This window comes from Lepus europaeus, chromosome 10 (assembly GCF_033115175.1).
Source record: "Lepus europaeus isolate LE1 chromosome 10, mLepTim1.pri, whole genome shotgun sequence".
In the NCBI taxonomy this organism is placed as follows: domain Eukaryota; kingdom Metazoa; phylum Chordata; class Mammalia; order Lagomorpha; family Leporidae; genus Lepus; species Lepus europaeus.
Window position 1 is genome coordinate 87354147 of NC_084836.1, and position 17819 is coordinate 87371965.

Genomic DNA, 17819 nt, shown 5'->3' on the forward strand with positions numbered 1-17819 from the left:
TCATAAAAGGATAAATAGATAAATGGTTCTTCCTATAAGGTGTGTTCATCAACTTTTCAGTATTATGGGAAAGTACCTGAGGGAAGCTAACCTTAGAAAGGGCTTATTTCTGCTCATAGTTTTAGAATTTCACAGTGCAATATTGGGAGGCCCCATTGGCTTGGCACATGATGATGGGATTTTTGCTGGTAGCGTCCCGAGGTAGCCAGAACATCACGTGGCAAAAGAGAGAATGTATGTCTGTCTGTGTCTCTTCTATAAAGCCACCACAATTTGATTGTGGGGACCCTGCCCTAAAACCTAACCTAGTCTGATCCCTTCTCAAAGACTCCATATCTAAACAACATAATTGGATTCCCTTTTGCCCCCTTAGTGACCCTAACCTAAGACTTTGGGGACCAAAGTCTTTAAGACCTGGGCTTTTGGGGGATACCCAAACTAATATCCAAACCATAGCATGAGGGTATTGCAAAAAATTCATGGAAAATGGGATTTCAACATGAGCTTATTTTGTACAAAATTTTTGAAATCTTTGAAGGTGAGGGGTCTTCAAGAAGCTCATGAAGCATTTCATGAAAAAAATTGAATGGATTTCCAAAACTTTTTACAGCAGAATAAACTTTCATTCTATTTTCCTCATTAATCTTACAAAGTACCCTTGTGTATGGGGTGCCTAGGTACCCTAGTCAAATCCATAGAAATGGAGTAGAATGCTGGTTGCCAGAATGAGGGGAGGGAGAGATGAGGAATGTGTTTACTAGGTACAGAGTTTCCTTTTAGGAAGGTCAGAAGTTCTGGAGGTGGATGGTAGTGATGGCTGTAAACAGTGTGAATTTACTTCACGCTACTGTCCTGAACACTTGAAAAATGGTTTAATGGTAAAATTTATCTTATGAATGGGAAGAAAGCATGTGGGCTTAGAAAAGAAAACTCAGTTACAGTGGCTTAGATTTTTCATTTAAAATTTTATATTTAAAAAATCAGATATAAAAAGGTAGCTGGGAGGAATCTGGGGCTGATGTGCAGTTCTGGTGCACTGCTCTGTCCGTTCCTGCCTTCCTTAGCAGATGGGCCTTTGTGCTCATTTATGTCACCCCTCAGTCACAGGAAGATTGTCGTACCCCTCAGCTGTGCAAGTGTAACGCATATAAAGTTGGATTTGGTCAGATGTTCTAGAAACATTCAACTTAATGTTCCCTGAATATCCATATACTTCCTCATGTTACACGGATCCCTTGCAGTTGCCTGGGAACATAAAGTTGTTTCTGGCCAAAGGACTGGAGTGGAAATAATATATGTCGCTTTCACTCTAAAGCACGAAAACAGCCGTAGGTGGCTCTTGTTCCTGTGTATGGTAGAGAGAGTGCATTTTGAGGTGCAGGAGCCTCCTGCTGGCCTGTTTTGTTCCTGAGAAAGTGTGTGGAACAGATTGCCCAGGTGGCCCAGGCATGGCCTATAAACATTGAAAATTGCATTTTTGTTTTGTTAAGTCACTGAGATTTGACAGTTGTTTGTCTTTGCAGTCAAATGTTGCTGTTCTGACTGGTATTCCAGAGTGTTTTTACCACATCTGATATAGGATGCCAGCGTCACAAGTGATGGCTAATTGACTTTGCCACAATGCCAGTCCCATAAGCATAATTTTATTCAGAGACATAGAACATCTGATTGTATCTATGATACTATCAGTCATCAGTGATTATTATTTATATCAGTTAATTTACAGTTAGAAATATTTATATACTAATTCTGTTTTTTTGTTATTACTTTTTTTTAAAAAAAGATTAGTTGAAATTCACAGTTACACAGAGAGAGAAGGAGAAGCAGAGAGAGAGAGAGAGAGAGAGAGAGAGAGAGGTCTTCTATCTGCTGGTTCACTCCCTAATTGACCACAAAGGCTAGAGCTTCTTTTGGGTCCCCAACATGGGTGCAAGGGCCCAAGGACTGGGGCCATCTTCTACTGCCTTCCTAGGCCATAGCAGAGAGCTGGATCAGAAGTGGAGCAGCTGGGATCCGAACCGGCACCTATATGGGATGCCGGCACTCAGGTGGTGGTTTACCTGCTATGCCACAGCGCTGGCCCCTTTCTTTATTACTTGAGATAGTTCCATAGAGAAAAATTTCTTTTTATAAACTCTGGTTACCTTGCTATGCAGTTCCTCTTAGGACAGAGTGCTTGCTTGTTTTCCTTCATTTCTCAGTTTTCAGAATAGTTACTTGGTTTGTAGCATCCTCCAAAGGCGATCAGTGCTTTAAGTTATGAATCTGTGTTTCAGTCCATTCATTTGTCACTCTTAGCAATGCTGAATAACTGTTTACTTTTTAAGTTCTTTTACAATTTAGTATTTACCACATTTCCTTTAGGCTTATTGAAGTTCTCACTCTGTGAATAATTTACATTTTCTGCTAAGATCTGAGAATATAAGCATACTCAGTTGTAAGTAAGGCTTAAAAGAGGGTGTAATGAAGTGCTTATTTCTGATATCTGAGTAAAGGTTGGAACTATTTACCTTTGAATCACACTTCAGCTCTGTGGCAGCATGTTCTAAGAAGCCTTGGAATTTGGTGGGGAACACTGCAGAAATCAAACGTGGCTTGACTTCTCTGGTTGGAACCTGCAGAAGAACAAGCATTTGATACCATGTCTCTCAGATTAAAAGCTGTATCTGTCAATAATATTACTCATTTAAAAAGTTTCTTGGTAAAAATCAGTCACTAAAAAACTGTGTATTTCTGTTTTACAGCAGAGGAGGAAGTTCCCCTAACACACACGTATTTTTGTTGACTTCGTATGGTTTAGCTGTTTCACTTGACACATGCATATGTGACTTTCTGAAGATTCATTTAACTTAAAATATGCCAGTTTCCCAACAATTGTTATCACCCATAAGTATAAAATCTCACTGTTCAACATGTTTTGTGTACAAAGGGATTTAAAAATTGTACAGTTTCATGAGTTTAGCACAGTGTCTTTATGTAGTAAGTGTCAAACATGTCTTCTTTCTATTAGCTTTATTTTTCCTTTCTCTGATTATAAAAATAATGTAGGAAAAATTAGCAAAATTAGGATTGCCATAATCCTGCTCACAAAGTTATATTTGAAAAGTTAATAGAAAATAGAATTGAAACATAAGCTAAATTTTTTGAAATTCATACACAGTTTTTATAATATGCTTTTTCCATGAACTTTTTGAGGACCTCTCTTCCTTGTATTAATTACATATGCCATTCTTTCTCTAAATGGAGCTGTTCACCAAGAGATGTTTCGATCTTGAAGAATGTTCAAATTTACAGTTTACCAAAAAATACAGAGAAGTTATTTCTAGTCAAATATCAGATGGTTTTTCAAATCTTTTGCACTTTTATGAACTATTTGTATCTTCAGCAACAAGTATATATTTTATATGCATGTATAATAAACACATGTGCTTTTCTGTATGTTTGCATGTGTATATATAGGGAGAGTGAAAAAAGGAGGGAGGGTGAGAGGAGAGACGAATATATGCAGAGAACATTGCTGAAATGAAAGGCATCAACATGGTTTATAAATATTATATATGTTATATTATTAAGAATAGTTCTTAGGGAGATTTGTTGCTAGTGCCTAATGCTGTCACATTGCATACCAACTGAGTAAAGAATTATGTGTTATATATCAGTTTGTATTCCTTTTAGTTTCATGGGTTTAAAAATTTGTAGCCATTATTTAGAAGGTTGATTTAACAATCTTAGTCCATATTTCTTTTATTTATTTGAAGATTATTTATTTATTTGAAGATTATTTTATTTATTTTTTATTTATTTGAGAGACAGAAAGAGATCAATTTTTCATCCCCTGGTTCACTCCCCGAATGTCTGCAACAGCAAGGGTTGGGCTAGGCCAAAGTTAGGAGCTGGGAAATTAATCTGCCTCTCCCATGTGGGTGACTTGAGACTCAGCTACTAGAACCATTATCTGCTTCTGTAATGGGAAGCTAGTATCACCAGTGGAGTCAGGACTCCAACCTGGGCACGGAAAGTGGAATGTGGGTGTCCTGAGCTGCAGCTTAACTGCTACCCCAAACATTGCCCCCACACTTCTTTTTGATTACTAGGAACCTTCCCTTCTCATTTACATTTGTGTGTATGTGTATGCAGATGAATGATTTGGAAAAACATTACTTTGTCCCTGGTCCTGTTGAGGAATCTGAGTGTATCCTTGAGATACTCTTTGATTTTTTTTTTTTTTTTGAGGATAGAATTGAGGCATCTTGAACTGAGTCTCTTTGAATGCTTAGATTAATTTATAGGCTTTATCTATTATGTGAATTAATGGATGACTTGATTTTCTAATAAACAAACATAGCACTTTCGGCAAGAATTATTTTTAGTGGAAAAACTTTTAAATGAACCAGTGCTTTAATACTGGACACTGGCATCATAAATGGTGGCTTGGCCTGCTGTACCACAGCACCAGACTCATAAAAGATGTGTTTCAAGGGTGATTTACTATTTTTTTTAAGTCTTTCTCTTCCAATGTTTATAAGAGTAGGCTTTAAAAATTTGGTTATTTCTAAGAAAAATAAAGTTTTTTTTCTGGAAATATTTTATTAGAACTCATCAATTGATAAATTAAATAGCCTTTGTCCTACTTTTACAGTTACTTTCTACTTTTTTTTTTTTTTTTTTTGACAGACAGAGTGGACAGTGAGAGAGAGAGACAGAGAGAAAGGTTTTCCTTTTGTCATTGGTTCACCCTCCAATGACCGCCGCGGCTGGCGTGCTGCGGCCAGCACACCGCGCTGATCCGATGGCAGGAGCCAGGTGCTTCTCCTGGTCTCCCATGGGGTGCAGGGCCCAAGGACTTGGGCCATCCTCCATTGCACTCCCTGGCCATAGCAGAGAGCTGGCCTGGAAGAGGAGCAACCGGGACTAGAACCTGGGGTGCCGGCGCCGCAGGGGGAGGATTAGCCTATTGAGCCACGGCGCCGGCCCTACTTTCTACTTTTAAAAGTTATAAAACTTGGCCGGCGCCGTGGCTCAACAGGCTAATCCTCCGCCTTGCGGCGCCGGCACACCGGGTTCTAGTCCCGGTCGGGGCACCGATCCTGTCCCGGTTGCCCGTCTTCCAGGCCAGCTCTCTGCTGTGGCCAGGGAGTGCAGTGGAGGATGGCCCAAGTGTTTGGGCTCTGCACCCCATGGGAGACCAGGAGAAGCACCTGGCTCCTGCCATCGGAACAGCGCGGTGCGCCGGCCGCAGCGCGCTACCGCGGCAGCCATTGGAGGGTGAACCAACGGCAAAAAGGAAGACCTTTCTCTCTGTCTCTCTCTCACTGTCCACTCTGCCTGTCAAAAAAAAAAAAAAAAAAAAAAAAAAAGTTATAAAACTTAATGGTATAGGAAGTATCTCCCTACCTCTATTCCTACCATTACCTGGTGTATTTGAATGGTTCAAGTTCATTTCAGGATTAAAATGTACTATTTCTTTAGAACTAGAGAGAGTCTTTACCCTGAAAGCTTTATAAATTACGGTAAGACAGTGAGAAAGGTGTTATTTTGTTAAGACCACTATATAACTGTTGATTGTGATGACAATGCACTGAAAAGTAGGTAGGGTAGGGGGTCAGTGGTAAGATTCCAGCTGCCCTGTCTGCCTAGATTTCTTCTTTACACACTCTTTTTTTTTTTTTTTTTTTTTTTTTTTTTTTATGGGCCTATGCTGTGGCTCAATTGGTTACAGCCCTGGCCTGAAGCACCAGGATCCCATATGGGTGCTGGTTCTAGTCCTGGCTGCTCCTCTTCCAATCCAGCTCTCTGCTATGGCCTGGGAAGGCAGTAGAAGACGGCCCAAATCCCTGGGCCTCTGAAACCATGTTGGAGACCTGGAAGAAGCTCCTGGCTCCTGGCTTCAGATTGGTGCAGCCCCAGCCGTTGCAGCCATCTGGGGAGTGAACCAGCAGATGGAAGACCTCTCTGTCTCTACCTCTCACTGTAACTCTGTCGTTCAAATAAATAAAATAAATCTTTTAAAAAATAAGAGTTACACAGAGAGAGGAGGAGAGGCAGAGAGACAAAGAGTTATACATAGAGAGAAGGAGAGACAGTGAGACAGAGAGGTCTTCCATCCACTGGTTCACTCTGCAGTTGGCTGCAATGGCCAGAGCTGCATCGATCTGAAGCCAGGAGCCAGGAGCTTCTCCCAGGTCTCCCACACAGGTGCAGGGACCCAAGGACTTGGGTCATCTTCTACTGCTTTCTCAGGCCATAACAGAGAGCTGGATTGGAAGTGGAACAACTGGGACTGGAACTGGTGCCCATATGGGATGCCGGCACTGCACATGGTGGCTTTACCCGCTATGCCACAGCGCCAGACCTTTCCTTACACTCTTGTGTGTGGGTGCAAGAAGGAAAATGGCTCATGGCCGTAAATAGTCATTTACTGATGGGACACTAAGGCCAACTGAAAGGAAGCAAATCGAGAAACTGTAAACAGGGTCTTCTGTGTTTACCTAACAGTGGGAGAAATTCTGCTTGGAGAATCTGAATAGCTGTGTTATATAAATTATTCTTAGAAAAAAGGGGTTTTACTCTTATTTTTATTTCTGTTTAGTGTTAGACAGTCACGTGTATCTTTAGTTTCTTGTTACTAATTCTCATTACTAAATCTGCCAGCTTGTTCATAGAAGTCATTTCATCCCTCACAGACTTGGTCTCCAGTATAAGTACTTCTTAACTGATACACTGGGGAGTAATTTGTATGTGAGTCAGACAAGCAGGGTGTTCAGTACTGCTTTTCCTCAATCATTCTTGATTTCCTTGGACTTCCAGGATGTGGAGAGCATCTCGTGCGCACCATACTGGCTAGAGAATGTTCACATGCTTTACAAGCTGAAGATGCTCACCAAGCTCTGTTGGAGACTATGCAAAACAAGTTTATCAGTAAGTATGACATGAAAAAAATTGCATCCTTCTACATCTAGATTGTTTCATTGAGCTATAAGTGCTGAGTCAGGTACACTGTATATATTTGTATATGTGTGTGTGTATTCTTACACACACACAGATATATATATTTATATACATATTATATATATTATTTAAATATATTATTACATATAATATAACATATGATATATTATATATAAATATATATTATATAATACAAATATATATTATATTTATAAATATATATTTAACTCTAGGACCCAGCATAGACTTAGACCCTTAGTTAATATTGGTCATGAAAAAAATTTCACAGTAGGTAATACAGCATGAAACCTGCTGAACTCCAATGCCCAAGTGATGAGACTTAGTCCAGGATTACAGTGATATATAGTAGAATAAAATTCCTACAAAACTAAAATTCAAGTAGCAATTTGCTGTAAAATTTTTATAATACAATTTGATTCGTTCTTTTAAGTCAGTGCTACATTCCTGTATCTGGTGCTGCCATGTGCACTTGCATAGGACTGAATTGAAATCCCTCCTGGATACCATTTGCCCAGCTGTATAACCTGATGTGAAACTACATCTGCCTAGAGGAGTGCTTTTTTCTAATCTGTAGAAAGGTTTTATTTGGCTTAGCAGTGGCCCTATACATAGCTATTACTTTGAGTTAAAGCCATTTGATTTAGTCTGGTTTCCCCATCATTTAACATTTAGCTTACTAGTATGAAAGGCCTGTGAAATTGTATCAGAAACATAAAACATAGCTAAAAAGAGGTTAGGGTAATAAATCATGAACACATAAGCTAGTGAGAAAGAACACCACGGGATTAAGCTGCGGCAAGGGCAATGTCCCCCACTTAAAGAATTAAAATGGGATAATGAGGTACTAAATATGTGGTGAGGACATAACTCCCACAGTACAGGAAGAGTCACCCCCACAAAGGGCTCGTGGACAAAGGGCTCTTAGAACTGGCCCCAGAATCTCTGGGATAAGTGAGAAAGAGAACAGAGGAGCACAAACAGAGACTTGGCAATGGAATTAAAATCTGTCTTTAGGATTGTGGTAGGATCCTGGTGAACAACCAGGGTGACTCAGTTTCCCTAACATCTGGTAAGAAGTTCAACCTCTGGGATTATATTAACTTTTCCAAAATGGCAGGTCCTAGTACCCTTTAAGCAAATGACAAGCCAGGTGAGGCAAAGATTGTTCCTTAATTAGTATGTTTTATGTGTACATAAAAGCAGAATATTCAGAAATAAGCAAGATCACTGTATGAAATGATAGGCAAAAATAGGTAAGAGAAAATTACTTGAGCACTGAGAGCTGGAAATAAGCTTGCGCTCTATATCTATGGGGGAAATTGCCCAGGAAAACCTACCCCTTCAAGGAGACGCTTCAGTTTCAGACTGCTGTCAGGCTGTCGACACTGAAGTAAAGGGCTCTTCGTTCTAACAGATGCCTTCTCAGAGTGAATTCTTGCAGAGCGGAGTCATGGCAAGATATCTCTCAAATGACAAGTTGAAGGCACTGGTAGTTATTGCCACAGAAGGTGTATTTCCTTAGCTTCTAGATGTTAACCTTGGAGGGAAAATTCTGGACAAAGTTATCGTATTTGCACATCAGAACACAGTTGTCAGTGTGGCGTGTCACTTGACCATTGTGAAATAATGGACCTCCTTGCTACCAGTTAGCTGATTGGCCTGGTTGTAGCCTGTATTTGCAAGAAAAAGTTCAAAATGGAGTTAGGGCTGTCAGAGCATAGTCACATTCATCATAATTAAAATACCAATTTACTTAGATTCAAGAATCAAAACATGGCAAAGAACATATTCACAACATAAGGATTCCTTCAAACTATTGATTTTGCTAAAATTTAGCCATCACCTACTCAAAACACATTTCATCCCAAAGCTGTTTGTACTTAGAATTGTAAAAAGTCCACTTAGAAGCTCAAAGGATAAAACTGAATTCAACTAGATGAGTATGTAACTGATGGCCTAAATGGAAGGTTCCTGGTGTAGGGGTAAAATGTGGATTACTTCCTCAGAAAGTAAGCATTGTTGTTCAGACTTTTTTTTTTTTTTTAAGATTTATTTATTTATTTGAAAGGTAGAGTTACAGAGAGGAAGAGGCAGAGAGAGAGAGATCTTGCATCAGCTGGTTCACTCCTCAGATGGCTGCAATGGCTGGTCTAAAGCCAGTATCCAGGAACTTCCTCCGGGCCTCCCACCCAGGAGCAGGGGCCCAGGGACCTGGGCCATCTTCCACTGCTTTCCCAGGCCACAGCAGAGAACTGGGTTGGAAGTGGAGCAGCCAGGACTTGAACTGGCACCACATGGGATTTTGGCCCTGTCGGTGGTGGCCCCACCCCTACATCACAGCGCTAGCCCCTGTTCAGGCTTTTAATAAGGTATTATATCCTATCAGGAAAATAAGTTTTGGCCACAGAGAGAAAAATAAAAGCAGATAATGGGCAGGAAAGAATTGGATTTGTTTATCGAATGAAGAATAGATGAAGGAATTTTATGCAGGTGCTTTTTCACAGTTACTTGGACTGAGGTTGTGAAGATATGAATTGTAGTGTTAGCTGTGTATATACTTGTAAGAACTGCTCAAATGACAAAGTATGTGCTGAAGAATGAGTAATAAACAAGTTGTAAACAAGACATTGCGGTCTGCCTCCAGTGACTTCTCAGAAAAAGATTGATTACATTTATGTTACTCGGATCAGAATCAGACTTATGTCTTAACTTTCTTTTAACAATTACCATTATTGAATGTTCTTTTTAAGGAAAACCAAATTCTGACCTTAGTGGTGTATGTGATTTATCTAATTTGCTATGAGTTGTACAGATTTATATAGTAGATGCATTTCTAGAACATTAAAAGGAAAGATTAGAGTTGAAAACTGGACATTTAAGGACACTTCCTAGAAACCCTGTGATGAACACGTAATTATCACATATGGTAACTTCCTGCTTGCTGAGAATGACCTGATGTGCTTTACTGAATCTACAACCACAGGTTCACTGGCCAGTTCTGCTTTTCCACATTGGTGTCCCTTCTAAGGCGCTCCTGTCACTCTTCTGTTCTGTTGCTCTACTGTACCCTCATTCTGTATAGCTGTTCCAAATTGCTTATAGAGTTGAACTGAAGTATTTCATTTTTGCCCATTAGCTAATGCATATTAACTCCTGTGTTAAAAATTCCCGGCTCTCAGAAAGGAACAGGGAACTTGAGAGCTTGCCTAATTAATGCTGTTATTTAATAGTCGAAGGAAGTTATTTTAAGTTCCTTATCCTAGGAGTCAGGACAGCCTCTTTCTACTCTCAGATGCATTCGACTTACTGGGTGTAGAAAGTTACCTAAGCAGTTTTGTTTTAAGAAAGTGAGAACAATAGACAAGAAGCAGTCTTTTATGATGCTAATTTCTATGAAAACTCTACTAGAATCAGTCAATAAATGTGAAATTATTTTTAAGCGGAATTGGAAATGAGATTTGAAAATAAAGATTTTAGGGGAATTCTTTGAGAATTACAGCATGTTATTTACAACATAATTGGAACAAATTAAATCGAATTTGCCAAAAGCCTGAACTTGAAGCAAGACTGGGCTCTTTCTTTTAATGTACTGTAGGTGTAAGTAGCTGCTTTAGGACAAGTCTCTGTTCTCACTTTTCTCATGTGTAGAATGAAGGGACAGCTCTACTTGGTCTTTGAAATAACAACCAGCTCCAAAATTGTTGGTTGAGTTCAGAGATCAATCTAAACTACTTGTGTAAATACAGTACAGTTATAAGTTAAATTAGTTACTAATTAAAATTATAAATTAAAAAACAGTAAATGATTGAGCTCAAGTCCTATTTGAAGTACTTTGGCTAAATTCCTTTCTAGCAGTGATTGAGGAAAACTCCAACTACTAGCTTGGTTTTATGGAAATTAAGATATTCCTCCTCTTTTACTTATGAAAACTGTGACATTCCTTTTTTTCTTTCAAAATAATTGGTATACATGATATATCTAAAGAGTTTCATTGCAGCTTATGCATAGAAACCTTTTGTATAAGTGAAATACCTCCTTTTCATTCATCTGAGTCCCGTTTCTCTTGCCAAAAGAACCAGTGCTCACAGTTTTGTATGCACCATTATAGTCAGTCTGTCTATCCATCTATCTCTATCATCATTTTAAATAATCATGGAGAAGAGATTTCTATTATGTTGTTTGTCAGCATATTTTTCACTTAATATGTCTTGATACTCTTGGTAATATGTCAGTATGCTGTGATTCCATAATTTATTTATTCCCCTACTGAAAGAGATGACAAGATGTCACTTGTCTGTAGTTTTTTCTGTATCATTTTACAAGGTATGAATGCTTGTTCCTTCACGCTATTAATTAAGCATTTTGTGAGATTCCATTTTTTCTGCTTTTTTAGTGTATCAGTGATAATTGCCTTAGTGTTTGGAATCTACATTTATGACTAATCTGAGTTTTGAATAACACTATACCACTTCACAAGCTTATAGTAACAAATTATTTTTTATTCTTCTATCCCATCCCTTGAAACATTCATTTCACTTATACATAAGTGTACATAAGTGAATGTTGTTAATTATTATTTTCAATGAATTTTATGTGTTAGATCAATTAAAAATAAGAAAAAAATTTTGGTTTACTTTCACTTTTTCCTTTTTTAATTCTCTTCCTCTGTCTATGCAGTTTTGAGTTTCTGGCCTATATACATTTTTTTGTTTTTAAGAACTTCTTTTAACTTTTCTTGAAAGGCAGGCCTACTGGCAACAAATTTCCTCAATTTTTGTTTGTCTGACAGTCTTTATTTCTCCTTCACTTTTGAAGTTCACAGAGTACAGAATTCTAGATTGATGTATTTTTTCTCAACACTTTAAATATGTCACCCTTCTTGTTTTGGAGAAATTCTCAGTCGTAATTGCCTTAAATATTTCTTTTGTTTCTTTTTCTCCTTCTGAAGATATTATTATATAGAGATTACACCTTTTGTATTTATTCTATGGTTCTCGGATGTTCTGTTTTTTTCTTTTTTCAATCTCTCTTCTCCTTGCTTTTCCATTTTAGAAGGAAGTTTTTTCCTACTGAGATAGCCTCCAAGTCAGAGGATCTTTCCTCAGTTGTCTCCCGTTTAATAGTAAGCTCATTGAAGGCATTCTTCATTTTTGTTAATAGTATCTAGATTTTTAGAGTTTATTTTTAGCTCTTTTTTAGAATTTTCCATTTCTTTTTTCCTACATTATTCATTTGTTCTTGGAATTGTCTACTTTTTTTTCTTTAGTGCCCTTAGCACATTAATCATAGTTATTTAAAATGTTGATCTGGCAAGTATCATCTTTGTCACATCTGAGTCTGGTTCTGATGCTTACCCTGTCTTTTTAAACTGTGTCTTTTGCTCTTTACTATGCCTTGTAATTTTAAAGCCATTCATTATGTACTGGGTGAAAGGAAGTCCTGTAAATAGGCCTTTAGTGTGGAGGAGGGGAATAATTTTATAGTCCTGTGATTAGGTGTAAGTCTGTTAGTGATCCCGTGCCCTGGACGGTGAACTTCACAAGTGCCTCTCAGATTTTGCACCCTCCTCCCTCCTTGGGTAGAACAGCATGGCAAAGGGCCTGGAGTTGTCTATTTCCCTCCCCCAGGTTGGTGAGGCTCTGATAAAATGCCAACAGGCTAGGCTCTCCCAAGGGCTGGCCTCCTTGAGAACAGAGCACTCTGTCACATTCATATTTCAAAATGATTCTTTTTCTCCTTCCACTGTGGGATACAGAAAGGAAGTTTTGTGATTTTCACTGAGAGAACCTGGTCTAACTCCTGAAGGTAAAACTCAAACAAAGTTTAGATATCCCCCCCGTGACTGGTGGCCCCTGGAGTTTCTGAGACTTTGCCACACTAAGCTTCCAGTAATTTATCAATTACAGTTTAGGTTTTCCTATCCTGGTACTGGTTCCCAGGGAGGTTTCTGTTTTGAGAAGTTGTGATTTTCTAAACTTGTAGGAGCAGTAGTCCTGTGACTTTTGCTGAAAAATCTGAAAAAGGTTTCTGATTTTTACATTTGTTGTCCACCCCCCACCCAACTTGTTGTTAGGACAGAGTGCTGATTTCAAGTTATGCCAGAGTGGAGACAGGTCTTTTTCAGACCCTCTTCTAATGGCTGTTATCAAATTCTTAAAAATATGTGAAATTGTGGAAAAAATGTTTTCTAGTTTTGTCTTTTTCTGATTTTGAATGAGGTTGAGAAACTTCACATATAATTTGACCTTTTTCATTTTTTGTGAATCATCTTCTCACAACTTTTGCCCATTTTTCTGTTGTACTGTTTGGTGATTTTCTTTTAATTTGCATTTAACGTTTATTAAGGGTAAAATTACCTTCAGTGAAAGATTCCAAAATGGCATTGCAGTAATCATTTGTATGGAATTGAAAAATTGGTGTGTTTAGTATGTATGACTTTCTTCCAATAATAAGGGAATTTTGAAAAACTAATTTTACACTATGGTTTAATTAATCTTATTTTTATGTATTTTTCCAATTGTGACTTATTAAAATGATTTTTTCCATCTTTATTTTTGCAATTTTAAATAAACTCTGAAGTTATCTTACATGTATGGTTTATTTAAATGTTTTCATATACAAGACTTTAATGTAACAGAATGGAGTAAAATGTAAAGACATTTTAGATGGAAATGTTTCTGTTTCCACTTGCATTATTGTTATGTCAAGATTTGGAGCTTTGGTTTGACTTAATATTAGAAACATTAAAGAGAATAATCAATTCATGCAATAAAAAAGCCCCACTGTCAAACATACAAAACTCATGAAAATGGGTACCGTAAAAATAGTGCCTTACTAATACTTCATGTTAACCAACTGACTATATACTGAATGCTTAGTTAAGTGGGAAAAGAGATTTCTTTTTTTTAGTTGTTTTTCTAAAATGGACATGTAACAACACAAAAGCTCTTCAAATGTTTTAGATGTGTTTTTTCCTATTCATGATTATTTTTGAGTGTACTTGGTTTCATGAATTACTCCTTTTTATGCAAATTCCGGCTCCACGTGTGGCAGTTTTGAGCTTCAGGGTAGCATTACATTAGGCTTCCTGCATACTACTGGACAAGTGAAATCACAGTATATTTTTAATTGGTTTCTGCTTACTACTAAATATGCTTGGTTGAATGTTATCTGTGATAATCACTTTTCCCTTTTCTTTGAATTATGTCATTACTATTATCAATCTGTAGTATGTGTCACTATTGTTGAAAAAATTCTATATGGGGTACAGTATTACTATGATAAAAGCATGCAGTTTTGTTCTATATTTTATTTAACTGTTTTCAAAGGTGTTCTATGCTATTATTGGCATCAGATATTCACTGTCAAATACGGACTACTATCAACAATTGATATTGAAGGGAGTCCTGTCTTGTGATTTTTCTATCAAATAGAAAAGTTACATTTAACCAATGTTTTCTTTTTATGTTTTTTTTTTTCTTTTCTTTTTTGTTTTTTATAAGGCCTGGCCAAATTGGTGGTCCTGTCTTTTCTTTTTTTAATTTTAATTTTTATTAATTCTGAAAGTTGGAGTTTCAGAGAGGCAGAGACAGAGAGAGATCTTCCATTTGCTGTTTCACTTCCCAGATGGCTGCAATGGCCATGGCTGGTCCAGGCTGTAGCCAGGAGCCAGGAGTTTCTAACAGGGCTCCCACATAGATGGCAGGGACACAAGCACTGCACCATCTTCCACTGCTTTTCCCAGGCCAGGGAGGTAGATCAAAAGTAGAGCAGCTGGGACACAAACTGGCACCCATACTGGATGCCAGCATTGCAGGCATTGGCTTTACCTGCTATGCCACAATGGTATCCCCTAAGTATTTTCTTTTAATTTTCTAATTCTTAGCCAAAACCCTACCAATTCATGAATGTTCACACTATAGGAAGATGAAAAGTACAGTGTCATTACACATTTTTACCACTCTATCTGAGAGCATCAACAGTGTTTCATGAATTTGTTTATAATTTATAAAAACTCTAAAAATATAATATTCTCTTCTCCAGCACATTTTTTACAAAACCTTTTCTCATATTCCGTATACACATTTCGCTTTTGCAGACACTCAAATCTTTTTTCTTTGCAACTATCTGGAACTTGACACTCTTAAGAGAAGTTACTCATTTTATCGTTCAGAAAATGACAGATATTTCTCCTTCAGTATTACAAACACTGACATTTAGCTTGTTATACTCATGTAAAAATGCAGAACAACAAAAATAATAGATAATTGCTAAGACATTATTTATCACTAATTCTTGAGCTATAGGCTCTTGTACTTTTAGAATATTATTTATCATTTTATTTCAACAAATACTCGTTAAGAACCATGGATGTATAAGGTACTTGCTGGCTATTGTGAGAAATTCACCCTTAAATAAACTATAAGATGGGGGTGGGCTTTGTGTTCAGTGATGACTGTACTTTTAATTTAGATCTCAAAGCCCTCATATAGGAACCCAAAATGAACACATAAAGTAAAACACATAAAGGAGAGTTACTCTGTCAACAAAAACTTTACTCAGATACCAAAAACTTAATATATTTGTTACTAGATAGGAAATATTAGACATTGATGTCTTTAAATAGACACAATTAGTTTGGGAAAATACTTGTTATTTTTATGAAAAGTAGAACATGTGCCTACCCTATAGCCCAGAAATTCTGGTCTTAGATAACATGCACAAGAATATTTATATTTTATATATTTTATATATATATATATTTATATATATATTATATATATTTATAGCATTATTTTATATATTTATATATATTTATATATTTTATATATATATTATATATATATTTATAGCATTATTTTTTTAATAGCAAATAAATAAAACTCCATCAACAGGAGAATACTGGTGGTGGAAGTGGATTTATTTACAGTACACATATCATCATGGACGAATCTTAATAATGTTAAGTTCAGAAATACATTTTACAGGGAGAGGTGTTGTGGTGTAATGGGTAAGTTACCGCTTGATCTGTCTGCACTTAGTATCAGAGTGCTGGTTTGAGCACTGCTGGTTCCAGTTCTGTCTACCTTGCCTCTGATCCAGCTTTCTGCTAATGCATTGAAGGAGGCAGTAGATGATGGCTTAGGTGCTTTAGCCTTTGCCACCCACTTGGGAGACTTGGATGGAGTTCCTGTCTTCTGAGTTTGGTCTGGCCCAGCTTTAGCTGTTGTGGACATTTGGGGAGTGAACCATGCATGAAAGATCTCTCTGTTTCTGTCTCTTTTCCTCTCTCACTCGGTCTTTCAACTAGATAAAAATTTTTTTTAAAATGCAGTTTACAAAGGACTGCAGTCAGTACAGCATCATTAATATAACTTTGCACAGTCAAACATTATTTAATTATAAATACATATATGATAAAACTATACATGGAAGCAAGGAGCTATTAAAATATAAGTAATTTGAGGTAGTGGTTTTCTGTGGGAGAGAGGACCTAGCATGTCTCAACAGTATTGGTAGCACTGAATTTTTTAATAATTTATTGGGTTGGTGGATATGTTTTATTAATATTCTTTTTTATCATTTTAAATTTATAAAAATCATACAGATTTCATATATTTCAAATATATGGTTTTAAGAACATAATGACACTTCCTTCCTCTCCTCCTTCTCTCCTACCCTTCCCTCCTTCCTCCCTTTCTTTTCTTTTTGTAATGACATTACTTTCAATTTACTCTTTTTTTTTTTGACAGGTAGATTAGACAGTGAGAGAGAGAGACAGAGAAAAAGGTCTTCCTTCTGTTGGTTAACCCCCCAAATGATGACTGCTATGGCCAGAGCTACGCCGATCCGATGCCAAGAGCCAGGTGCTCCCTCCTGGTTTCCCATGTGGTTGCAGGCGCCCAAGCACTTGGGCCATCCTCCACTGCCTTCCCGGGCCACAGAAGAGAGCTGGACTGGAAGAGGAACAGTCAGGACTAGAACCCAGTGCCCATATGGGATGCTGGCACCACAGGCAGAGGATTAGCCAAGTGAGCCATGGGCGCCGGCCCCTTCAATCTACCTTTTTTTTTTTTTTTTGGACAGGCAGAGTGGACAGTGAGAGAGAGAGACAGAAAGAAAGGTCTTCCTTTGCCGTTGGTTCACCCCCAATGGCCACTGCAGCTGGCGCGCTGCGGCTGGCGCATCGCGCTGCTCCGAAGCCAGGAGCCAGGTGCTTCTCCTGGTCTCCCATGTGGGTGCAGAGCCCAAGGACTTGGGCCATCCTCCACTGCACTCCTGGGCCACAGCAGAGAGCTGGCCTGGAAGAGGAGCAACCGGGACAGAATCTGGTACCCCGACTGGGACTAGAACCCGGTGTGCCAGCGCCGCACATGGAGGATTAGCCTATTGAGCCATGGCGCCGGCCCAATCTACCTTTTAATCACAAGCTTAATCACCCACTAAATAAAGAATTTAACAAGTAGTAAGTAGAAAGACCACTGTTTTTCAGTAGTGTAGGAAAGTGCTGTAAACAGTAATCAAATCTCAAGATGTCAATTTCACTCACATATATTGCATTTTTGTACTCTGTATATATTAGTTACCACAAATCAGAGAAAACGTGGTATTTGTCTTTTTGGGACTGGCTTATTTCAGTAAGCATAAGGGTCTCCAATTGCATCCATTTTGTTGCAAAAGCAGGATTTCGTTCTTTTTATGGCTGAGTAGTATTCTATTGTGTATATACACCACATGTTTTTATCTAGCCATCAGTTGATAGACATCTGGGTTGATTGCATATCTTAGCTATTGTGAGTTGAGCTGCTATAAACATGGGGATACAGATAACACTTTCATATGCTGATTTC

The 17819-nt window shown here is 37.9% G+C and overlaps 1 protein-coding gene across 6 annotated transcripts in view; it reads left to right on the forward strand.

Annotated features, from left to right (window-relative positions):
• Positions 1-17819, forward strand: part of TASP1 (taspase 1) — a 274377-nt gene that overhangs the window by 166694 nt on the left and 89864 nt on the right. For 4 of the 6 annotated variants that reach the window (XM_062203858.1, XM_062203857.1, XM_062203860.1 and 1 more), the window contains one exon: positions 6808-6918. The exons of the other annotated variants lie outside the window; for them this stretch is intronic. In XM_062203858.1, coding sequence (XP_062059842.1) covers positions 6808-6918 — 111 coding nt within the window. The remainder of the gene's footprint in view (positions 1-6807; positions 6919-17819) is intronic. 6 annotated transcript variants of the gene reach the window in all.